Genomic DNA, 25840 nt, shown 5'->3' with positions numbered 1-25840 from the left:
AAAGTCAAAATCAAGGAAAATTACTTTCAAACTAGAATTCCAAACCCAGGCAAATGTCTAGTAAATAAAAGGCAGAAAATAGTTGTTAAAAACATACAAACAAAACAGTTATTACCAATCATGCAAAAACTCAAAAAATTTAACTCCTTTTCATTATTGCTTGGAAAGCTACTAAAGGATACACTCTATCTAAAGGCATAAATCAAAAGACAGAGGAAACAGAACATCAAACAAGGGGGATAAAGATATAGCTATATGGTAAAGCACTTATTTAGCATAAATGAGGAATTCAATCCCCAGAACCACAGAGGGGAAAAAAAAAAAAGATCAAACAAGAAAAGAGACTCAGGGAAGTTCCAGGGTGACCCCTCCATAACAGACCTTGAAATCAACCAGTCAGACCAAACATGGGAGTGACGGATCAGATCTGAGAAAACTATGAAACAGCACATCTGACATGTCAGATTGCAAGAAAAAATATTATTCAAAGGAATTTTGTTGGTTTGTTTGGAAGAACTAATAGTGAATAGTGTGCTGACAAAAATAGTAACTATCCATCCCAAAAAGACAAGATAACAGGGACTGGGGTTGTGGCTCAGTGGCAGAGCAATTGCCTTGCACATGTGAGGCACGGGGTTCAAACCTCAGCACCACATAAAAGTAAATAAACAAAAATAAAGATAAAAAAAAAAAAGACAAGATAGCATGTAAACAAGGAAAGAACTACAGGAACTTCCACTTACCCATGGGGGAAATGTTTCAAGGCCCCCAGTGGAGGCCTGAAACTACAGCTATACATAATGTACTATATTTTTTTGCTACACATCCATACATACCTATGATAAAGTTTAATTTATAAATTAGGCACAGTAAGAAATTAACAACAAACTGGGTACATAATCCCAGTGGCTCAGGAGCAAAAGGACTGCAAGTTGAAGGATAGCCTCAGCAAACTTAGCTAGGCCTTAAAGCAACTTGGAGAGACCCTATCTCTAAATTTAAATAAATAAATAAATAAATAAAAGGGCTGACGATATGGCTACACCCCTGGGTTAAACCCCCAGTACCAAAAGAGAGATTAACAACAATAATAATGAAAGAACAATTATAACTATATACTGTAATAATCATTTTCATTATGTGTGATCTCACTCTCTCAATTCAAGACTAATTAATATTTTCTGAGCGCTGTTAAGGGGGAACCACTGTGTATCAATATACAATCACTCAGCTCAGCAGTGGACAATAAAATAGAATCATAATAAAATAAACACAGAATATCAATTTAACCAAAAATTGTGTTACAGCTACTGAGGGGCTTGAATATATATGGGCACTTCTAGTAACATAAGTCTATTCTCATATATTCTTCAAACTGAGGGCCTTGAATTTGTCCCTGCTCATAAACATCAGGACACACCCACTTGAGTAAGTACACTGGCCAACAATGTATCAAAATATTTCTTGATTTTTCTCATCTTGACCCAATTTTCAAAATAACACAAATTATCAAAATTTAATTAGTCAACAGGATAAACTCAGACAATATCTTCCTGAGGTTGAACTGAAAATCCTATAAGGAATCTTTTTTATAATGACATTCAGTCTTTCAGAAATTTGTCAATAAATTTTCAGAATGTAAATTTTATTTTATTTTATTTTAGTTATAGATGGACACAATACTTTTATTTTATTTATTTATTTTTATATGGTGTTGAGGATTGAACCCAGTGCCTCATACATGCTAGGCAAGCACTCTACCACTGAGCTACAAGTGCAGCCCAAAATTTTATTTTATTGACAAATATAATTTCTCTTTAAAAAATGCATTTGGGAAATTGTTTTTGTGAAATATTTTATAATATATCCCCAGATATATGGTTAGGTAACAGAGATAGGACAGGTGAGACCAGCTGAGCTCAGTGCTGATTAGTCAGAACAGATCAGTGGAGAATGTACTGGTTAACAGGGAAAGAAAGAGAGGGAATCCCTCAGAACAAAAATCAAAGAGGCGTCAGTGTCCCCTCTCCTGCTCTGGGGAAATTCCACTCTGCTATTCAAAGAGTGATAACAGGGTATAGACGACATCTGGAATATGTTTGTGTTAAGTGCCATCTGCAAAGCTGGTCTGGTCATAAAATGTGGTAAAAGCTGATTTGGACCTCAGAGTTCAAATATTTGAGATATAAGGTGGGATAACAAAAGCACTTGTGGCATAAAATAAATACTATTAGGGACTGGAAATCTCCTAGAACTAAAAAAGAGTCAGTCTGAAGACCATCAGGACATTTAAAAAAATATGCTTATTTCAAGATCTTAACCAGACCTTGAACATGAAGAGTAAACCTGATAAAGTTATCTGTGCTCCTGGGGAGTGTTAATAAGGTTTGGAAACTGAAATTCTCTTGGATTTCTTTACAGGCTTAATGAGCCCAAACTTTTCAAAATCCTTCACTACAATCATGTTCTTTCTCATCCATTATTTATGGGATTGAGGCTTATCTTAAAACCACAAAGTATAAAGCATCTTATATCTCTCTAGAAAACAACTGCCAAAGGACAGGAACAGTTACCTCTATTTGGAAGAAGTGTCTATTATTTGGGTTTCAGACAAACCCTGGTCATAAATATTTGGTCCAAAATTGCCTTGTTAAGCTCTACTATAAAGATTATGCACTGGGTGTGGTAGGGGAAGCCTCTAATCCCAGCCATTCAGGAGGACCAGGCAGGAGATTCACAAGTTCCAAGACAGCCTCAGCAATTTAGCAAGACCTTGTTTCAAAATAAAATATTTCAAAAAGGGCTGGGAAAGGTATCTCAGAGGTAGAGGTCTCCTGAGTTCAATCCCCAATACTCCAATACCATAAAAAAAAATAAAGATTGTGCAAAAAGTGTTCCAGATCAAAGATTATAACAGAAATTTTTCCTACCTAAAAGGACACTGAAATCAACCTTCCAGAAAGCACAGCACTGGAGAAAGAAAGGGAACAGGTTCAGGAAGCCCAGCAGAATATTAAGAAACCAGGAGGTCCAGTGTGGTGGCGCATGCCTGTAATCCCAGTGACTCAGAAGACTGAGGCAGGAGGATCAGGAGTTCATACCCAGCCTCAGCAATTTAGCAAGGCCCTAAACAACTAAGCAAGACCCTGTCTCTAATAAAATATATAAATAGGGATGTGGCTCGGTGGTTAAGCACCCCTGGATTCAATCCCTGGTACCAAAAAAAAAAAAGAAGAAGAAGAAGAAACCTGGAAACTACAACTTAGAAAAAGTCCATCAATAGTGGATATATTGAGTAAATTACAACAGAGCCCTACCTTAGAATACTATCAGCCATGAAAGAGTCAAGTAATTCTATACAAACCAAATGGAAAATCTCACTTATATAATAACTTTTTAAAAAATCAAATTGAAAAAATATTTTTCATGGGCTGGGGATGCAGCTCAGTGGTAGAGAATTTGCTAGCACATGCAAGGTACTGGGTTCCATCCCTAGCACCACAAAAAACAACAACAAAAAAAAAAACTTCTCATAATGTGATCTTATTTTGTGTGTGCAGTACATTTTGTTTTAGTTTTGGTTTTGGGTTTGGTTTTGGTAATTATATGGTCATCATTGGGATTGGGACTGTGTATGGAATTTTTACTTTTTCCTTTACATAACTTTTCTATTTTCCTTTAACAATGAGCATTATTTCAAAATACCTAGTAAAAATTAAAAAGATTAAAGGAAAACAATTATACTAAAACAGGGAATTATATATGTGTGTAATATATATGTATATATGTATTTTGTATGTGTGTGCACACGCACACGTGCATGCGCGCGCATGCACACACACACACACACACACACACACACACGGGCAGAGGAGATAGCTCAGTGGTAGAGTGTTTGCCTAGCACGAACAGGGCCTGGGTTCAATCTTTAGCATCATACACATATAAACACATAATTTTTATGTTTTTCTTTTTTTATATATATATTTATTTTTTAGTTTTCGGCGGACACAACATCTTTGTTTGTATGTGGTGCTGAGGATCGAACCCGGGCCGCACGCATGCCAGGCAAGCGCGCTACCGCTTGAGCCACATCCCCAGCCCTTTATGTGTTTTCTTTCTTCTAATTTCCTTCATTTTTGCAAATTTTCTAAAATGGTTGGTAATTAATTTTATAATGGATATATTAAATATTTAGAAGCAAATATTTTGAAATATTAAATATTTTGATTATGCAGAACAAGATGTATATTATGCTACTATTTATATAAAAAGAGGATACTTCTGTGTGGGCATATACAATTATCTCTGGAATGTTACAGGAGAATCTGGGAATGCAGAGTCTTCAGAGAGAAACTTGATTACTGGGAACAGCAGCAGAGGGAGATTTTTCAGCCTCTACCATCTCATAACCTTTGAATTTTATATTACATGTATGTTAGCCCTTCTAAAATGCTTAAATGTTTTAGACATTAAAACTGTTATTCCAACCTGCAAAATTTGATTTTGGGGGGTTTGGGGGTTTTTTTGTTTTTGTTTTTGTTTTTGTTTTTTGAGGTGCTGAGGATTGAACCGCAGGGCCTCTCTCATGCCAGATAAGTGCTCTACCACTGAGCTCCAGCCTCAGCCCTTTTTCCTTTTTTCATTTTTTTAAAAACATTTATTTATTTGTAGATAAACACACAGTATCTCTATTTATTTTTATGTATCCTTTTTTCATTTTGATACAGAATCTCACTAAGATGTCCAGGGTGGCCTCAACCTCGTGAGTAGCTGGAACTACAAGCCCACACCACCTACTGTTTCCTAAATGTTTGAAATTAATGTGTTCACCGAATTTTATGAAGCAATTTTTTAAGGGAAAATAATGCTGATTGATCGTTTATTCTTTGTGAGGACTCCTACATATGTCATCTTGCCTCATGACAACCTCAGAAATGTTTTTTTTTTAAGTAAATGAGGGAAACTCAGATTCAGAGAAATTAGGTGGCTTGCCTAAGGCCACATGGTAAAATAGACCCGCCACCGCAGAGGTCAGACTCCAAACTGCCTAGGATTGAAGGCTGTACTATACCCACTCTCACTGGCTGGCCCTAAGGATTAGAAGCAAGGAGCCCCCAGCCAGTGTCACAGAGGGCATTTCTCTGCCTCAACTTTTGTTTTTTTCCCCCCTCATATCTAAAATGTAAATATCGATCATCAATGTTCAATAAAATTCTATTATTTAAATACAATTCCTTATTTTGTGGGAAAAGGGGCAACTGTTGGACTGTGTATGCCCACATTCATATTAATCTAAGGGTGTCCAAGTGGCTCCCCAGCACAGTGCCTTCAGGGGTACGCAGCTTGGTGGGAGAATACGTCCTGTAGATTCAATCCCATTGTGTGCCTGCAAATGTTATTACCAGGGTAACTCTGGCCTAGTGATCTTTCTCTTCAGAACTTTATCATCAATTTATGAGGCAATTGTCATAGGGTTCTAATTGGCTGTACTTCAAGCCACAGATCACAAAACCAAATCCAGTCCTAATACCCATCACTGTCATAGTCTTATCCCAAACCTCTTACCCTTTCCTTTCTCACACTTTGTTCCTTAACTGCTCCCTCACATGTGTGGCTTCTGACAGCTCTGTCTTCCTCCCTAATGCTTCACTTCAGCCCATGTTGGTTCTGTCACCTCCTTTCTCAACCATAGTATGCATGTCCCCCAGGTTAGGCCTCCTTCAGCTGCCCAGGACAGTCACTTGCAGTTTCCTCTGGGACTCCATCTCCACACAGGCCTTCTCTGGCAAAGTCCCTTATACATCTGCCCCCAACAATTAAGGATACTTTATGAGCTAAAGCCAATGCTGGAGCAACAACTTAGGAGTATAAAAAGCAACACTCCTACAGGGCAGAGCTGATAACAAGAGCCTGCCAAAGCCAATCAAATGGAAAGTTATTTCATTCTGATTAGGAAAACCCTGTCACCAGAAGGTCTGCAATCTCTGTGGACACATGCCTTACATAGCTTCTTTGTTGTTTTTTCTCTTCTGCATCTCATGTGGACAGGAAGCCAGCTCCATTCCAATGGTAGGACTGTTGACTTACAGAGTGACAGCTATGCCTCCTCCTTTGCCATCCACACATTCCCTGGGTCTACCCCAGTTCCCAACACGTGGACGACACTCACTGTATGTTTTTGAATAAATTCATTAATGGACTGGTTAAATCTTTTTAAATTATAGTATGAAAATATCATAATTTTAAAGCTGTGGGAGAGGGCATGATCTTCCAGCCCTATCCATCAATTCTCAGGCAAGTCCAGACCGTGATTCAGTGTTTGAACGACTTAGCTGAGCCATCATGGCCATCTAGTGGCAGAACATCTGTATCACTGGTTTATTAGGTTAGTGTTTTGGTTGGGTTTATCCTTTGTTTTTATATTTTATGTGTGTGTGTCTGTGTCTGTGTGGTGTGTGTTACTAGGGATTGAACTCAGGGGCGTCTACCACTGAGCTACATTTCTAGTCCTTTTTATTTGACACAGGGTCTTACTAAGTTGTCCAGGCTGGCTTTAAACTTGCAATTCCCCGCATCAACCTCCTTAGTTGCTGGGATCATAGGCCCGTGCCTCTACATCTGTCTATTAGCTCTATTTTTAAAAGATAAACTGTAAAGTTAAAATTCAGAAGCAATAGCAATCATATTACAGTATGAGAAAGAGAGGGAGACAGAGAAAGAGAGATGAACAGAGAGAGAAATCAAAAGATGGGAGTTAAGTTCTTGGGAGAGTTGAAGAGGAGGACTGGACCAAGGATAGGAAGAAGGGACCAGGTTGGGTCCTGTACTTGTCAAAGTTGACATCCAGCATGCCCGCCTTCTCCTGGCTGATTCGTAACAATGGGGTGTCCAGTCGTCGAATGCAGTCCTTGTCCAGCGTGGCTGTCCAGTCTTGGAAGGTTTTTCGAACCAGTTCATCAATGGCCTGAACCATCTGCTGATAGGTATGTACACTCTCCTCTCCAGTCCCAATATGGGGCAGGAAATGGGCACCAGAAAGGCACTGAGTGGGAAGAACAGATGAGGTTGGCTTATTGGCACATTCTCCCAGGAGGAACAACCCCCCAACACCTCCTACACATGTACACTCATGCACACACACATGCACTCTCACAAGCACATGCACACTCCAACAATACATGCAAGTCTTACTATGATTTTTTATTGATTCTGTTAGGGGAAGGCAGAGCCAAACAGGAATGTGAAGGAAGAGACCAAAGAACAATGAAAAAGGGAGTCAAAGTGAGAAAAGAAAAACCTAGAGATTCAGCACAAGAGAAAAGTTGAGGAGCCAAAAGTAAATCACAGAAGGTGAAGGATCTAAGAGGTACAAGGTTGAAAATGAGTCTCAGCCCTTCTATGCCTCAGTCTTAGCCCGCTCATCTGCAGGCTGCCTTATTCTCTCCCAGAACCAGAATCAATCAGACAATAGCAGGTCAGTACCTAATGTGTTCACCCTATATTCCCAAAAGGGTTTTAAAGGTTGCTGTTTTTTGTTTGATTGCCTTTTTGATTATTTATTTTTTTAGTACTTGGGGTTGAACCCAGGGGTGTTTTACCACTGAGCTACATCCCTAGTCCTTTTTATTTTTTATTTTGAGGCAGATTCTCACTAAGTTATTGAGGTTGACCTCAAACTTACTGTCCTCCTGCCTCAGACTCTCAAATTACTGAGATTACAGGTGTGAGCCATTGTGTCTGGCTTTGCCTTATTTCTTTGAGCTTATTTTTCCAGACAGACCAGACCCTTTAAGGGCCTCGCCTGTCCAGGTCTCTGGATTATCAAGTTGTATCATTTTTCTCCTCACCCAACTTCCCAGATACTACCACTATCACTATTCTTCCTCTCCACCTTGACATGAAATTCCTAAAATGATCCCTGTTCTACCAGCTGCACATGCCACCTCTGCAAACCAGACCCAAGGCCTGCCTTACTGAACTAAGTCTGCTCCCACCCTGTGCAGCTTAGTCTCTGGTCATGAAAACTCTCTAGGGAACCTCTCTGGACCCATCCCCCATCCTTCCTAGCCCATGGCATAGCCCGCCTACCCTGCCATCTCACTGAGGACAGATTTTGGAAGAGGACAGGCACCTACATTCATGACTCTGTCAATACGCCGCCGAAGGATCCGCATCCAGTATGCCTGTCCAGAATACTGGGCCATGTAGGGTACCAAGTATGGCCATTTCTTGCTCAGTTCACGGTTCACAAGGGCCAATTCACTATTGAACAACATGTAGAGATCCACTGCCTTCTTGTCATATGTCCGCTTGATGGCCTAAATAATAATAAGAAACAGGTGCCATGCCCCATGGAGCCAGATTCCCTCAGCCACTTATCCCAGAGGAAAGTGGCCCTACCATGAGAGCTGCACTCGTTAGAGACATGGAAGCCAGGGGAGCAGATGGAAGAAAAGAGGCACCTGGGATTTAGCATGTGGGAAAGGGCACAGGTGTGGGCTGCATGGCATCTGTTGTATTTTGTCTTGATTTGGGTGATAATGGGGACAGAACCCAGAGGCACTCTACCACTGACTACATCCCCAGCCTTTTTTATTTTGAGACAGGGTCTTGTTAAGTTATCCAGGATGGCCTTGAACTTGTGATCCACCTGCCTCAGCCTCTAAAGTCACTGGGATTACAGATGCACACCACCACGCCTGGCCCAAATGGCATTTGGAAGGCTAGGGAGGAACTAAGGGAGGCAGAGAGACACTCAAGGCAGGGGCAGAAAGGACACACCTCCCGTGCTGCAAGCCTGTGGAATGTGTCCAGCAGCAGCACCCCGTGCTCCACGTCACGAACCAATTCGAAGGCCGAAGTGATCAAGTTCTGGGTCATCACCTCCAGGTCTTTGATTCCAGCACGAAATCTGCATCATCAGAGAGGCATGTGAAAGTGTGGGGGGTGCCCTCACCTGTTTCCCCAAGTACATCCCCCTAGGGAGAAGCATGTTGTTGTGTACTGGAGTTTCCTGCATGCCATACATTGACTAAGTGATTTACATCCCTGAATCCTTTCATCCTCTAAACAATGCTACGAGAAAGGTTCTACTATTTATTTTATAGTTGAGGAGTGAGGCCACCAACTAGTAGCATGATTTGCCCAATGTCACACACCTAGATGCGGCAGAACCAAAACTCAGTCCTGAAAGGTGAACCCTGAAGCAGATCAGCCACCTCCCTCCGTGGCACTCTCTTGCATCTTCCCATCCCTGAGCTGTTCTTCCTTCTACCATCTTCTTTGCACATTCTGCCACTCCACCCATTCTCGTGTCTTCCTGCCTGACCCTGACATCAGCCTGTGAACCACCCACTTATTGTAGTCTTCATGCCAAGAGGTGTTCTTCACATCCAGGATCCCCCCACGAACAGCTCTCAGCACGTGAAGATTTTTATGAAAGATGTCCTCGATTTCCAGCAAGTTTCGTGTAATCTGTGGCCCCTGGGCACCAAAGAAGCAAGGAAGGGGACCTTGATTGCCATCTTCCCAGCGGGCGAAGTGGTACTGACAGTCACAGACCTGAAAAGAAGTCAGCATGATGGTTCCTGCCTTCTTTTCTGAAAAGTTGAGTCCTGAGCTCTTTGATTTAGCTTCAAATATCTAGGAACTAGGGAGGACCAACCAGATGTAGGGGGGATGCTGGGATGAATTTGGCCACACAATGACATACGAGATGCTAAAACAGTGGTAATAGGCAAAAGCCAAAAAGAATGTGGTGGTGGGAAAGCACACAGTTTTGCAGAAAGAGCCAAGAGGTAAGTTCTACTTATAGCCACTTAATCAGAACCTCCACCCCATCTGCCCTGGTTCCTAGGGGGAGGGAAGCGGGATTCTTGAGGGCTTTTGATTCTGTTGTTGGCTTTTGATTCGCCTTCCCCACCCTCCCCGATAGTCTTCTCACCTCAATAAGGTCCTTGCAACGCTGCACAAAAGCATCAACCTGAGCAAATATGCTGGTCTGGTCTAGGACCCAGCCCCGACTGGAGAACCTGTGTTAGGAGAAAAATGAACTGAATCAAAAAGCAGAAACACGAGGGATCAATCTGCCCATGCAAAACTAGACTGCAAGCCCTGGTTTCAGAAAATAGAGACCCCGAGAAGCACCTTCCCTGAATCCTGAATGAAGAGACTCAAAATGTCAAGAACCAGAGAGGAGAAACAGCATCTAAGTTCTAGGAGAAGATTTTTACATACTGAATTTTAGATTGTGGGACCAAAGGTGACTCATGCCTCCTGGAATCAGGCAGGAAAGGTTATGAGAATAAGGAGAACTCAAAGCTTGGAGCTAGAATATCTTGGCTGGATGTAGAAACAGCTAGGTCTACAAAAATATAATCCACAGACTACAAAAAAAGTGCTTGTGAAAGGAATTAGAATCTCCCCCTCTGTAGGAATGACAAGGTGGTAATGGTAGGAGAGACCCATCATACTGGGTATGCATCTGTACAGCCCGCAGGTAGTGATCTTTCCAAGCATGGCAACAGGAAATGCAGCCTTGTAAGTCCTCCTTGCTGGAAGAGACATATCCCTCAAAGATTCGGTCCAGGGAAATGGCATGGCAGCACAAGCGGATGATCTCATTGCTCATCTGCAAAAGGGAGCCCAACAGCCTCAATTCCCAGCCTCATTTTCACCCAATCTCTTCAAGCTCCCTGATCGTGCCTCATGCCTCCACCTCCTCCACATTGATTTGTCTCCTGAGACCCATCTCACCCCTGGTCCTCCACCACTGGGTTCCCCACACACTCCTGTCCTTGTGGTCCCTTGCTCTGCCCCTAGTGGTCCTCAGCTCTACAGTCTCACTGACCCAGCAAGTCAGCCCAGTGTCCCCATTCCCTCTCTTTAGAGCCATTACTCCAGATGAAATGCACCAGGCACTGCTCCCCAGGAGCTGGGTTCCTTGATAAATCTGCCTCTGCCCAACTGCAGACCCCACCCTAGGAAATGAGGACAATGAGATATTCCCTTCTGCACAACTCAGCAGGTCTGTCCTTTCTGCCTCCCTTTCCTATGCTCATCAACCTTCCTTCTCGCAGCCCCTCCTCCTGAGGGAGCTACTTCCATCTGGAAACAGAAGCTCAGCCCAGGCCCCAGCTCTGAGCATCACTAAAGCCAAAATGCAGGTAGAAGACTTGCGTGTCTGTCAAAGATAAGGACAATTCTTACCACCTTGCCACCAGCAAGTCTTCTGCCAGGGAATTCCACCTTCTTCTGAAAGTCTGAGCCCTATCATTTCAGCCATCCTCCTAATCCCCTCCCAAAGGCCCTCTGCATATACACACCTTTCGGAAGAGAGAAGTCAGTCTCTCCCGAGTGTTGTAGTGGGGAGAGTTGACCCAGATGATGCGGATGAGACTGATGAGATTAGGGAGCTTATTAGATATGTCCTTAGGCCGCATGAAAGCCAATTCCTGATAAGGTTCCTTCAGGATTGACAAGAAGGTCAGGTTCGACTGTGCTTGGCGAGAGCCGTCCTGGTAGTAAAGAGAACCCAGGAGGGCATTTATCCACTGGAAAGAGCAAATTTAGAGCATGCACTTCATATCCATCTTTAAAAAAAAAAAAAAAAAACTTGTAGATGGACACATACCTTTATTTTATTTAGTTAGTTTTTATGTGGTGTTGAGGATCTAATCCAGTGACTCACACATGTCAAGCAAGCGCTCCACCACTGAGCCACAACCCCAGTCCCTTCATATCCATCTTAAACACGTTCTTGACTCACCTCTACCAGGAAGCCCTCCCAGTGAACTGTACCCAGGAGCCATCATTTCAGGTCTTGGCACCCCTCGGGAACAGAGTTTGCACATATCAACTTTTATTCATTTACAACTTTTGTGAAAATGTTTCAGAATGGGAATTCCTCAAGTTCAGGTCTGCTGTCTACTCCTCTTTGTTCTCCAGTTGAATTCAGAACTCCATACCAAGTAGATATTCCATAGCTGTTGATCAACTATCAGACATCACTCCCATCCCATCGCCTGTTTCCTTTAGCTGCCTTGTTTTCAACCAAGGCTTTAGATTTCTCTGGTTAGTTATGGCTCAATTCTCTTAATACCTAGTTGAAATTTTCACCTGGAAAGAGAGGTCTTTGATATCTATATCATACTGACCATTTCTTGCATGACCCTACACTAACATAATCAGGTTTTTAATCAGGTTTTTGTATCTTTTTTTTTTTTACAGTACTGGGGATTGAACCCAGGGGTTCTCTACCACTGAGCTACATCCCCATCCCTTTAAAAAACTTGAGACAGAATCTCGCTAAATTGCTGAAGCTGGCTTCAAGCTTATAATCCTCTGCCTCAGCCTCCCCAGTCACTGGGATTACAGGTGAGCACCACCACACCCAGCTTCAAATTTATTTTTGAAGTATTTATTTTTAAGTTCTCTTGACTGAACAATACAGGTGTAGTTTTACTAATTCTATTTTTGTAAGTCCTATTTTCTCAGCTGGATTGTAGGGATTAGATTCACAGAGGGTAATCAACATGTAGATGTCTCCCTTCCTAAACTATGAGTTCTTTGGGGACCCTGTTCAACTATTCTTATCTTCTCCCACAAGTATGAGTCCAAACTGTAGACTGGTCAGTATGTGTTGATGATTTCGTGTGCTCCCGGTTCTTAGTCCCTCTTGCCACTCCAACCATTGCCCACTTTTTGCTTTAAGCTCCCATCTACTGATCCACTCACAAACCTGGATCTGCTGGGCCAGTTTGATAAAGGGTGTCAGGTAGGATGACTTGGCAAGGCGCAGGATGGACTCAATGTGTTTGACTCCTGGCTTCACCAGCTGTTTGCTGATACCAGATAAGTCCATGCATCGGTTGTGCCAGAACTCAATCTCTTCCAAAGGTCCTGAGTTTTCTCCTGTCTCCATGGTCTCCTGGGAGCTGAGCACCTCCTTTATCTGCCGGGTCCAGTGGATCATGGAGGCTGCAGGTGAGAACCAAACCACTTGTGTTTCTTTGTGCCTTTGCTCAATTGTGCCCTTCCCTTACCACCCTGCCCACCTAACCCAGCTCCTTGATTAGCATCGGGGCTGCCTCTTCTCTCCTCTGCAATCCCCACTGGACACTGGCAATGCTGGCCACTCACTCTCCAGCCGCTGCACCAGCTCTTTGTCCTTCACTACCACCTCCGGCTGCATGGTCATGGCCTCCGTGGGGATGTAGAGGACAGTGTGCCCCTCCAGTTTGTACCGAGTGTCTAAGGAAAGGACCGTGGGAGTTTAAAGAACGTGAGTTTTTGCTGCCCAAGTATCAATCATGATTGATGATTGGTCGGGGGTGGGGTGGGGTGGGAGGGTTGAGAGGTACAGCTGTTTCACATCTGCAGACTCAACCAACCATGGATGGAAAATATTTTTTAAAACTGCATCTGTACTAAACATGTGCAGACTTTCTTTTTTTATCATTATTCCCTAAGAAGTACAGTAGAAAACATATTTACATAGCATTTACATTTTATTTAGGTATTATAAGTAATCTAGAGATGATTTAAAGTAGGCAAGAGAACGTGTGTAGGTTATATGCAAATACTACACCATTTTACATAAGGGATTTGAACATCCATGAATTGGAGTATCTGAGGGTGTCCTGGAACCAGTCTCCACAGATACTAAGGGACAAACTACATATGCATTTGAGTACTGCAGGCAGGGGAAATTATGATTCATGCTTTTTTGATATCGAAAAGGGAAAGAACAGAATGCAAGAGAAAAAACCTCATGGAGGTATAACAAGAAATTGCCATAAAATAATTCCAAAGATCTGTATGGCCCTCCAGAATCTACCATGATGCATGCAAACCTCCCTCTGCTCCCACACCACCCTACATTTCTCCTTACCCCAACTGTATTCTAAGAAATTTTCAATTCTAAGTTCCAACATGTGTGGCCAACCAGTTCTACAGTACCAAAATTTGTCTGGATTAGAAGGCAGATTTTTTTTTTATTATGATAAAATTTATTTATTTATTTATTTATTTATAAGGAGGCTGAAAGTTTTTTGTTTTTGTTTTTTTTTTAAGAGAGAGAGAGAATTTTTTAATATATTTTTTTTCAGTTCTCGGCAGACACAACATCTTTGTTTGTATGTGGTGCTGAGGATTGAACCCGGGCCGCACGTATGCCAGGCGAGCGCCCTACCGCTTGAGCAACATCCCCAGCCCCAATAAAATTTATTTATCAGAGACTTTTCTTCATTAATCAGTAATACGCAAGATGTCTCTTGCTCTTTTTTTTTTTTTTTTTTGGTACCCTAGATTGAACTCAGGGGCACTTAACCACTGAACCACATCCCCAGCCCTTTTTTTGTATTTTATTTAGAGACAGTGTCTCACTGAGTTGCTTAGGGCCTCACTAAATTGCTGAGGTTGGCTTTGAATTCCTGATCTTCCTGTCTCAGCCTCCCAAGCTGCTGGGATTACAGGCATGTGCCACTGCACCCAGCTTCCCTTGCTCTTTAAGTCAGCAGATTCATAGTTTTGATTTAGGACACTTAGGCAAAATACTTGTGTGTGTGTGTGTGTGTGAATTGCACATGAGTGGGTATACACAGTGAGATTTCCTTTCGAAGATTCTTTTAAGGGTTGGGGATATAGCTCAGTGGTAAAGCACTTGCCTAGTATGCAGGACACCCTGGGTTCAGACCGCAGAACCTTAAAGAGCAGATCATTTTAGATGTTGATTTGAATGTTAGTTACAGCTAGCAGTGTAGCTCAATGGTAGAGAGAGATCATGTGAGGCCCTTAGTTCAATCCCCAGCTTCACCAAAACAGAAGGAGGAGGAAGAAGAAGAACACTGATTCTGCACCCTTTTCCGCTCACTCAACAAACACAAACTGACCAGGATCCACCTGCCTCAGGAGCCCTACCAAGGAGAAATCAAGCACTCACCCGTCAGACAGGCCAAAAACCTGTGCAGATGTGAAGCAAAATGATTTCGAATGCTCTCAGGCCAGGTTACATTTGTAAAGATCTGAGGGGCAAAGACACCAGTGAGCAGCCGAAGCAGGGCTGGGATGTAGGAGCCCCGCACTGTCCCAAACTGCACAGTAGCATCGAAGTTCTCCGAAGTGATGGGGACAGGTGCTTGGCGAATGAAGTAGACAATCTGATTCTGGGTCTGCATGAAAGGAGATCAGAGTTCAGACTCCAGGCCCCACCATGATGCCCACCATGATTCAAGAGAAATCTAAGGCTCCCACTGTGAAAGCCTGGCTGAGTTCTTTGTCACTGACCCCTAGTATACTCTGATCCTTCTCTAAATGTGTATAAGGTGTTTTCTGTTCTTCTCAGGGACGTAATCGATTCAGTACCCATTAATACGGAGAGGAAATGCAGAGTGAGCCTTAAAGGTAGGGACTCTGCATTTTGCCCCACTTGACTCCAGAACCTAGCACAGTTCCTGGCACATAGTTTATGCTCAATAGATGTTTGTTGGGTGGATAGACCGAGGGACAGTATAGAATGAATGAAGCACTTGGGCCAGTGGAAAAGCAGAAATAAGAAACTAGAAGTAAGAAATAATTGTCTAGGATTTCCCATTTGGGTTGTATATGTTTTTCCCCCCAATTTTTTCATTTGTTCTTTGATTTTGCCTATCATGAGTTTTTGCTGCTGCTTATGTTCAGAAATGCATAACTTTCATTAATTATATCTAAAACATTTCAAATTTAAAGATCTGATGGCTACCTGCATAGGCCATTCCTATCCTAAGGTCAGATTCACTGGTTTGGTTTTTAGTGCTTTTGTAACTACTCTTCATAATTTTTTTAATTTTAAAAACTGAAAATGAAACACAAAGAAGAAATTAATAATTATCCATCCGCCCACTACTCAGAACTAATTCCTGGCATTTTATATTCTTTTGTTTAAATCTTAACGATTATTATTTTTGTTAATACGATATATGTTAATTATGGAATGACACAGAAGAGCTGGGGGTGCAGCTCAGTGGTGGAACATTTGCCTAGCACGCACATGCTGGGTTCAGTCCCCCGCACTGCAAAACACACACACACACACACACACACACACACTCGCACTCTCTCTCTCTCTCTCTCTCTCTCCCCAAATATAAAAGTAAAAATATCTAAAATTCCACTGCCCAGAAATTAAATATTGTTAGCATTAGGGAAAATATTTTTCAGACATTTTCCTACAGACATAGACAAGTAGAAAATTTAATTGAAAGTTGATTTAAGGGGCTGGGGATGTGGCTCAAGCGGTAGCACGCTCGCCTGGCATGCGTGCGGCCCAAGTTCGATCCTCAGCACCACATACAAAGATGTTGTGTCCGCCGAAAACTAAAAAAATAAATATTAAAAATTAAAAAAAGAGAGTTGATTTAAAATAGGATTGTGCTATTTTAGTTAAAAGTATTGCCATTTAATTATAATACAATTTAATAGGAAAAAAAAGAAATTGAAGTAGATATAAGGCATTGCTGAGGCTTCAAATAAATATTTCTTCATCCCTAAGAGGTAGTTCTTCCCCAAACACCAAAAGTTTGTGACAAACAAAGATTATTAAAGCATTGACTTTTCTCAGTGCCATTCAATTTTTGTGTGTGTGCTGGGGATTGAACCCAGAAGGGCTTTACCACTGAGCTACACCCACAGCCCTTTTTTTTTTTTAAGTTTTTTTTTAATACTTATTTTTTAGGTGTAGATAGACACAACACAATACCTATTTTTACGTGGTGCTGAGGATCGAACCCAGGTCTCGCCCGTACTAGGCAAGTGCTCTACCGCTGAGCCACAATCCCAGCCCAAGTTTTTTTAATTTATATATTTTTAGTTGAGATAAACACAATACCTTTCCTTCCTTCCTTCCTTCCTTCCTTCCTTCCTTCCTTCCTTCCTTCCTTCCTTCCTCCCTCCCTCTCTTCCTTCCTTCCTTCCTTCCTTTCTTTCTTTCTTTAATATGATGCTGAAGATTGAACCCAGTCAGGGCCTCACACGGGCTACCACTGAGCTACAGTCCCAGCCCCAACCTTCAGCCCTTTTAATTTTTTTTATTTTGAGACAGGGTCTCACAAAGTTGCTGAAGCTGGCCTCAAACTTGTGATCCTCCAGCAAGTTGCTGGGATTACAGGCATTTGGCCACTGCAACCATTACAATTTTAAATTCTATTGTCTCACCCTTTGAAAGACAAAGGCCAGAGGTAACATCCTCACACTCCCTCTCACTTTACTAATACTTGCCCATTTTTGTTATAGTATCACTTTTACATTGTCCAGGTTTATAACCTTCACCTTCTATAACATAGTTATAAGTTCCTAAGGTTATTTAATATGAGTTCTTTATTTAAATGAATTAAATGTTCATTAATTCTCTATTCCTGAGTCCTTTATTTGGTTCATATCTTGAACCAAACTTAACTGGATTTCAGTTGATTTGTTTGTCTTTTTGCAGGGATGGAGCTCAAGGCCTCACATTTGCTAAGCAAGCACTCTACCACTGAGCTACTCCCATCCCTCAGCTGATATTGTTTTTTCTTTTGGTTTTTTAAAATAGGAGTCTTTCAGGATTGAAAATGACTGCCTATTTGTTTATTTTATCCTTAAGCATCTTGGCTGGGAATAATATCCTTATCACACTAACTTTCCCGGAAAAATCTGTAGGAATGGTCTGGGTTCAGAGATCAGCCTGATATTTTTCCCTGGGTAGATAATTTGGGGTGTTTTGGAGGAGAGGCCTATCAAGTTTTCCTTTTTTTTTTAACGTGGTGCTGGAGATCAAACCCAGGGCACACTAAGCATGTACTCTACCACTAACTACATCTCTAGTTCTATTTCCCAATTTTTCATTCTGAAAAAAAAAAAAAAATCAATTCATAGAAAAGTTGCAAGGAAAGTACATACCCTTCACCTAGAATCACTGTTAATCCTTTGCTGTATTTTCTTCCCTCTCTCAATAGCTGAGCCATTAGAGAGCTGCAGACTTCACAATACCATACCCTTTAACACTCCAGCATGTGTCTCATAAAAGCAAGGATAATCTCCGACTGTAATGATCACACTCTGAAAATTTAAGCTTGTCCACATCATCTCCCACCACAAGAATGAGATCCTAATTAGAATAAGTCATACTTTATGTGTGAGTAATATGTCAAAATACACTCTACTGTCATGTGTATCTAAAAAAACAAAATTTATTTTAGCATCTGCGTAAGATAAAATTCACTATCTTAAACAAAAGAAATTTTAAGCTTATCTGAATACAGTCCATATTCAACTTTTCCCAATGGTCCAAATATCATTTATAGCTGTTTTTTCCCCCATCCACAATCCAATCCAGTATCACAAATGGTCCTATCCCCTTAGTCTCCTTTCATTTCAAACAATTCCCTAGCCCTTTCGTTCTTTCACAGGATTGATATTTCTAAGAATCCAAGCCAGTGGTTTTCCAAAATATCCTTTAATTTGGATTCATCTGATTTCTTCCTCATTATTTCATTCAAGTTAAATATTCTTTTTAAAAATATTTAATTTTTAGTTGTAGTTGGACACAATACCTTTATTTTATTTATTTTTATGTGGGGCTGATGATGGACCCCAGGGCCTCACACTTGCTAGGTGAGCGCTCTACTGCTGAGCCACACCCCAGCCCTCAAGTTAAATATTCTTGGCAAGAATAGCCCATAGATGATGTTCCCAAAGAATTAGCATCCTTGAATTTTAGTATTGTAACTAAGATGTGTGTTGACATTAAACCTTGAGTAACAAATTTTGTGGAATATAGTGTGCCCTTTTGGTTCTTTTGTATTTGGGAGAAATTCTTTGTATTTTATCTTTAAGTGTACATTCAGTGTCATTTGCTGGCTCTCTATACTCCCCTAGATTATCTATGCTGGTCTTCCTCTCTAATTATGTTAATGACTTTGGCCTTCTCTCCTGCATGCCCTGTGATTACCTCAAGTCTCTCCTCTAGTCTGTGACAAGTTTTTCAGCATCATTTCTTCAGTTCCTTGCCATTTCAAATCTACCATATTTGTAACATGCAGCTTTATTTGTTTTCTAAAATCTATAGTCTCCCTTTTATCTCATTCTCACCTTTTATCATTTCATCTCTCATTTAAAAAAAAATTGAATGTATGTTCGTATTAGGTTATACTATAGCATAATGCTGTTGTGAGAAATTTCCTTCTGTTCTTTCAGTTATGTCTTCCTTCTTTGCATGCTTTGTTCCTTTTTTTTTTGCTCTTGATATAATATGCCTGCAGTTGCCATGCAATTTCTCCTCACTTTGCTCATGCTCGGGCAGCTCTATGAATTCATTCTTTTGGCTGTAACATACTGTGGGCGACTTCTAGGTGTCCCACTGTGAAGGACCAGTTTATTTTGCCTCTTGAAGATAAAGTGAAAGGATTGGGTATTTTATATTGTATTCACTTTTCTCTAGCCTACGAGACCTGATTGAGGGAATGAGCAGGTGGTCAAGGCTAATTTAAGGCAGCATCTAATCTTTGTTAAAACGCTGAGGCTTGAGGCTTGCTCTCTCTTTCGAGAATCTGTAAATGATCCAAGGTTCCCTCCATTCAGCTGGGGGGGTGGGTGCCCTTCCTATGGGCAGGGTGGGTGCCTGGACTCAGTGCTAAAGGTTGCCATTGATAAACCTTTTATTTTTATTTATTTATTGTCTATTTTTGTTGTAGTTCTTTCACAGTGCTGGGTATGGAATCTAGGGCTTCTTCCATGCTAGAGGAGTCTATGGCTGAACTACATCTCAGCCCGGGGTAATAATTTTTTGTTTTGTTTTTTGCAGGGCTGAGGATTGAACCCAGAGCCTTGGGCATGCTTGAAAAGCAGCTCTACCACTGAGCTGTGCCCACATCTCTTCAAGGGTAATAGTGTTTTGTTTTGTTTTTTTTGGTGGGGGGGTTACCAGGGATGAACTCAGGGGCACTTGACCACTGAGCCACATCCCCAGCCCTATTTTGCATTTTATTTAGAGATAGGGTCTCACTAAGTTGCTTAGTGCCTAGCTTTTGCTGAGACTAGCTTTGAACTCACAAACCTCCTGTTTCAGCCTCCCAAGCTGCTAGGATTATAGGCATGTACCACCATGCCCAGCTCAAGGCTAATTTTTTTTGTTATTGTTTTATATATATATTTGTATATATATATATATATATGTTATATATATGTGTGTGTGTGTGTGTTGTAGGTGGACACAACATCTTTATTTATAAAATATTTATTTTTCAGTTGTAGCTGGACACATACCTTTATTTTATTTATTTTTATGTGGTGCTGAGGATCAAACCCAGTGCCTCACTCATTCTAGGTGAGCAGTCTACCACTTGAGCCACAACCTCAACCCTCAAAAGTAATAGTTTTTTAAGGAAGTTTCAACTGACCAGGAGAATACAATTAAACTGATAATCTATTTAGAATGTATTTCAGCAAGCTAAATAGATTCTTTTTTAATTGGAACACTTCATCTTGCATGTTTCCAAATTCTGTTCATTGACTAATCCATTCTTTGCCACAGATTTTAAAATGCCATATTTTTTGTAGAAAATGCTTACATATCTGTTTCTCTACTTCTATTTTCTGTATTTCCTATGCTTCTGTACTATTACCAATAACATCTATTTTTGCACTTTCTACATTTCTGTACTGTTGCTATAACATATTCCGACTTAGTATAACTGTTTTAATTACTGTAGCTTAATAAAAAGGATTTTATATTCATATGTCTCCTCCATTATTTTCCTTCTTAAACATCTTTGCTATTTTCCTGGACTTCATTTAAAATCCTTGCCAGGCACAATAATGCATGCCTGTAATCCCAGGAGTTCAGGAGGCTGAGGCAGGAGGATTGCAAATTCAAAGCCAGTTTCAGCAACTTAGCAAGGCCCTGAGCAACTTAGCAAGATCCTGTCTCTAAATAAAAAATCAAAAGGGCTGGGGATGTAAATCTGTGGTTAAGCACCTCTGGGTTCAATCCCTGGTACTGAAAAGAAAAAAAAAATCCTTTACACAGAAATCTAGGACTGTGACATTTTGGCACTATGACTGGAGCTGCATTAAAATGATACATTTTTATCAGGCATGGTGCCATGCTCCTATAGTTCCAGCTACTCAGAAGGCTAAAGTGGAAGGATCATTTGGGCCACAAGTTCAAGACCAACCTAGGCAACATAGCAAAACCCTATCTCAAAAACAAACATAAAAAGGTAAATTTCTACATTAAATATCTCTTTTAAAATATTTTTTAGTTGTAGATGTACACAATACCTTTATTTTACTTATTTATATGTGGTGCTGAAGATTGAACCTAATGCCTCACACGTGCTAGGCAAGTGCTCTACCACTGAGCTACAACCCCAGGCCTAGATTAAATATCTTTTACAGTTTTTTTTTTTTTATTGTGGTACTGGAAATTAAACCAAGGGTACTCTACCACTGAGCTATATTCCCTGCCCTTTTTTATTTTTTTTTATTTTGAGGCAAGGTCTTGCTAAGTTGCAAGGCTGGCCTTGAACTTGGGATCCTCCTGCCTCAGCCTCCTGGAGTGTCTGGGACTACAGGTGTGCATCACTATGCCTAGCAAAGTATCTTTATGCTATTAAGATTCCCACTTAGAAACAAGATATCGCTCACCATTTATTCAAGTCTTCTTTTATGGCCTGTTACAAAGTTATTTCCTTTTGCATAAATCTCACTTTATATTAAATATTTACATTCAAATAGAAACAGTTTTCCAAATTTTTGTGGGTTTTGTGTGTGAAATCATTTTTTCATTATGTTTTGTGGATGATCATTGCCAACACAAGAAAACCCATGGCCTGTTTATCTTTGTTTAATATGGAATGCTTCAAAATTGTGTCATCATGGCAGAGTCATGCTAAAACTTCATTATCATTTCAAGTTTTGTGTATGTGTTGCCAATAAAAGCAAAGCAACAACCTCTTTTTCCCCTAATATTTTATTTCAAATTTTTTCAAACGTACAGAAAAGTTAAAAGAATCTTACAATAGTGACACAGATTCTACCATTAACATCTTACTGTGTATCTTTCTTTTACTCCCTACCCTAGGTCTACCCTTCTGTAACATATCCTCCATATTGTTGAAATAGTTATCTAAACCAAAAAAGACTTTCAATAACTCTCTCTGGAACACAGGCCAATTTGTTTACTATAACATATAAGGCCCTAAATAAGCTGACCCCAATCCACTTTCTCAGTATCATACTCTTCTGTGTAAATTAAATATATTTGGGGGAGGTTTTTTTGGTTCATTTGTTTTTGTTTTCTGGTACTAGGGATTGAACTCATGGGCCCTTTACCACTGAGTTACATTCCCAAATCCTTTCTGGTTTTGATTTTGAGACAGGGTCTCACTCAGTTGCTCAGGGTCTCACTAAATTGCTGAGGCTGGCCTCCATCTTGAGATCCTCCTGCCTCAGCCTTTTGAGTCACTGGGATTACAGGCATGAGCTACCATACCTGACACATTATATGTTTTGTTTTTTAATTTTTTTTTAGTTGTAGATGGACACAATACTTTTATTTTATTCATTTATTTTTATGTGGTGCTGAAGATTGAACCCAGTGCCTCACACATGCCAGGCAAGCACTCCACCACTGAGCCTCAACCCCAGCCCACATTAAGTGTTCTTTACTAAACAGTCTTCACCTGGTCTTGATGAAATCCTACTTACCACCTTCATGCCCAGCTCAAATATCACCATCAAGTTTTCCCAGAATTCTACTGGCTCTATTAGTTGCTTCCTGGAATCTCATTGTGCCCATGCATCAAAATACATCATAGGGTATAGCTCAGTGGTAGAGCACATGCTTAGCATGCATGAGGCACTGAGTTGCATCCACAGCACTACCACCAAAAAGTAAAAAATACACACACACACACACACACACATACAGATATAGTAAATATTTATATATCTGTCTTCCCCACTAGCCCATGTTATATTAAAAGCAAAGTGGTGTCTCATCCTTCCCTGTACCCCTGCTTCCAGGTAGGGCAACAATATACAATGGGACTCCATGGGCCTTGGCACAGAAGATAACAAGATTCAAGGATGCTGGAGCTATGAGGAACCCTCAGCATCCTAGAAGACCACCCCTGATGTGGGAAAGTGGAATACCCACCTGTACGGGCATGCCCAGTTCCAACTTCAGCCCAAAATAGGGATCAACGAAGATGGTAAGGATAGATTCCGTGGGTTCCCGGGCAAAATGTTCCAGAATGGCATCATGTTCCTCTGTCCAGTCTGCATTTGCCAGTCCTGTCATTGCAGCTCGGGAGAGGAAGAGGGGCTTCTACCAAAGGAGAGCAGACAGAGAGGCAGATCAGTAAGCTATTAGAATGAGCCATTCTCCCCTCCACAATTAGACACTAAGACATGGGACATGAGAGGAAAAGCCAGACAGGCTCAGAATTCAGAAGTGAAAACTGAGGACGACTGAATGATAGGTTTCAGGCTTTTGAAAAAACGAGACAATAGATCCTCCTGCCTCTGAGAGTGAAAACAGAATGTGTCATAGAGGAAAACGATGGGCTATTATCTTCCCAAGATATTTCATTTATGCCTGTAATTGCAAAAAATACTTTCTCAAGCAACCCTCAATCTCAAAGGTAAAAGGGAATTATGGGAACATGTAGGATGTTAGCCTAGATCAAGCAATTAGGAGCAGGAGATGATGAACCAGAAAAGGGATAAGAGTACCAGAGCAATTTCTTCTTAAAGCAGCACCCCCCTCATACACAGATGCTAAAATAAGTATGATACCAGGTAAAAGCCAATCAACAAAGCATTAAGGAAGAAGTAATGGGTGGGGGTTCTGAAAAGCACCAAAGAACATACTGGTAAGATAGAAAATAAATTGTAAAACTGGTGGCTAGAAAAAAATTAATCCATAGAACTCTACTAAATAAATGAAGGAAACTGGAAGAGACAAAGATATAATTCAGTGAACTTGAGAAGTCACCCTGTCCTTCTTCCCCCAGTGATCTTAAAAGATGAGAAGGAAGTTTCCAAGTCAAGACAATTTAATTGGCAGTGATCTAAGACCTTTCCTACATACAATATGGATGAACCAATAAGAAAAACACCAAGACCCCAATAAATAAATGGACCAAAGGGCATGAAGAGATGTGTCATGTAAAAAAATAGAGGAAATGCAAATGTGAAAAATTGTTTTGTTTCACTTAAAGTCAAAGAATACAAATAAAAACAATAAAGACATCATTTAATGCCTATATTTTTAATAAAATCCTTGCTAACTTGATAACCCCTGGATTTGAAAGGGTTTGTTGCTAATGTGAGAGCAAAAAATACAATCAATTTGGAAAACAATTTGGTTTTAGATAGCAAAAACATTGCAAATGCTAGGTACAGTGGTACATGCCTATAATTCAGCAACTCAGGAGGCTGAGGCAGAAGGATCACAAGTTCAAGACCAGCCTCAGCGGGGCCCTAAGCAATTTAGCAAGACCCTGCCTCAACATAAAAAATAAAAAGGACTGGGGATGTGGCTCAGTGGTCTAAGTGCCCCTATGTTCAATCCCTGGTACCAAAAAAAAAAAAAAAAAATTAAAAGAGCAATCAAATTACTCTTTGATTTGGTAACGCCACATATAAGACTCTGTCTTAAGGAAATATTAAGTATTTCAAAAGTATTAGTTTTATGTACAATATCTACCACAGTATTATCATCAAAGAAAAACATTAGAAATGGCAAGACATACTAGAATAATGGCCTAAGGTTCATGCACCTAAGAGAACAGTATACAGCCATTAAAAATGGTGCTTACAAAAGCTACATAAAATCATGAAGAATGATAAAATATTTCATGAAAAATCTGAACACAAAAGTCGTAATGTGTGGTACAGTTAGGATTACACAAAAAAATGTAAATTTATACTCAGAAAAAAAAGACATACGTCAAGATCTTAATCTTGAATGTGTTTGGGCAGCAATGCTATTTTATTTTCCCTTTCTTTGTATTTTCTGTCTCTTCCAATTTTGAAAAATGGGAGATTATTATGTTTCTCTCTCCTTTTAAAAAAATGTCCAAGTCACCACCCTATTCTTCTCAACCACAACAATATGGATATGCCTCAGCTCTGCTGCAACTTGTAAATAAAGATGTAGAGGGCAGTTAGTGCCAATTTCTCAAGGTGATTGAGTCAGCTTCTGAAAATTCTTCAAAGAAAAGAACTGAATGAAAGGAAGAAAGAAGTCTTAGAAACTAGTGTCTAAATAGGACAATATTATTCAGCTTGTTCAAGTTGTTCCCATGTCCACCCATAAAACCCATCAAGGGTGGGCAGAGAAAGGAGAGCAGTTCCTCACTGAAGGCCCTCTTCTGAAAGGAGCTTAGACCATTTTGTCCTTTACTCATGGACTGGATCTGTGGTGAGTTGGCTACCAGCAAAGATTAAGTAGGGAGAAGTGACATTATTGAGAATTCCTTATACATATTTCCACCATTGATCCTTTGATTTACCCATCTTGGGGGAGAAATATTAGCCTCAGGGAAGACCCAAGCCTACCACATCCATCTCAGATTCCTCCAATTGTTGTTCCTTTCCTTCAGGTTCCTCCAAAATTGGCTCTAGGAAGAATAAAGATAGAGAAATGAAGACTTTGCCCAGAAAGTTAAACATGGTCACCATATCACCCAGCAATTTTACTTCTAGGTTTGTACCCAAGAGACCTGAAAGCAGAGCTCATATAAGATGTTGGTATCTCAATAGGCAAAAGGTAAAAACAACCCAAATATCCATTAACACTATGAACAGATAAAAG

The 25840-nt window shown here is 40.5% G+C and overlaps 1 protein-coding gene across 3 annotated transcripts in view; it reads right to left on the bottom strand.

Moving 5' to 3' along the window:
- Positions 1 to 25840, bottom strand: part of Dnah2 (dynein axonemal heavy chain 2) — a 104532-nt gene that overhangs the window by 73604 nt on the left and 5088 nt on the right. For all 3 annotated transcript variants that reach the window (XM_048798000.1, XM_048798003.1, XM_048798001.1), the window contains exons 3-14: positions 25585 to 25646; positions 23177 to 23347; positions 14945 to 15173; positions 13144 to 13254; positions 12743 to 12981; positions 11328 to 11519; positions 10476 to 10633; positions 9947 to 10034; positions 9359 to 9564; positions 8785 to 8914; positions 8139 to 8321; positions 6831 to 7045 (exon numbers count right to left, since the gene is read on the bottom strand). In XM_048798000.1, the coding sequence (XP_048653957.1) occupies positions 6831 to 7045; positions 8139 to 8321; positions 8785 to 8914; positions 9359 to 9564; positions 9947 to 10034; positions 10476 to 10633; positions 11328 to 11519; positions 12743 to 12981; positions 13144 to 13254; positions 14945 to 15173; positions 23177 to 23347; positions 25585 to 25646 (1984 nt within the window). The remainder of the gene's footprint in view (positions 1 to 6830; positions 7046 to 8138; positions 8322 to 8784; positions 8915 to 9358; positions 9565 to 9946; positions 10035 to 10475; positions 10634 to 11327; positions 11520 to 12742; positions 12982 to 13143; positions 13255 to 14944; positions 15174 to 23176; positions 23348 to 25584; positions 25647 to 25840) is intronic.

The sequence above is a fragment of the Marmota marmota genome, unplaced genomic scaffold (genome assembly GCF_001458135.2).
Source record: "Marmota marmota marmota unplaced genomic scaffold, marMar, whole genome shotgun sequence".
In the NCBI taxonomy this organism is placed as follows: domain Eukaryota; kingdom Metazoa; phylum Chordata; class Mammalia; order Rodentia; family Sciuridae; genus Marmota; species Marmota marmota.
The sequence above is the reverse complement of the archived record's forward strand: the minus strand, read 5'-3'. Positions and strand labels throughout refer to the sequence as shown.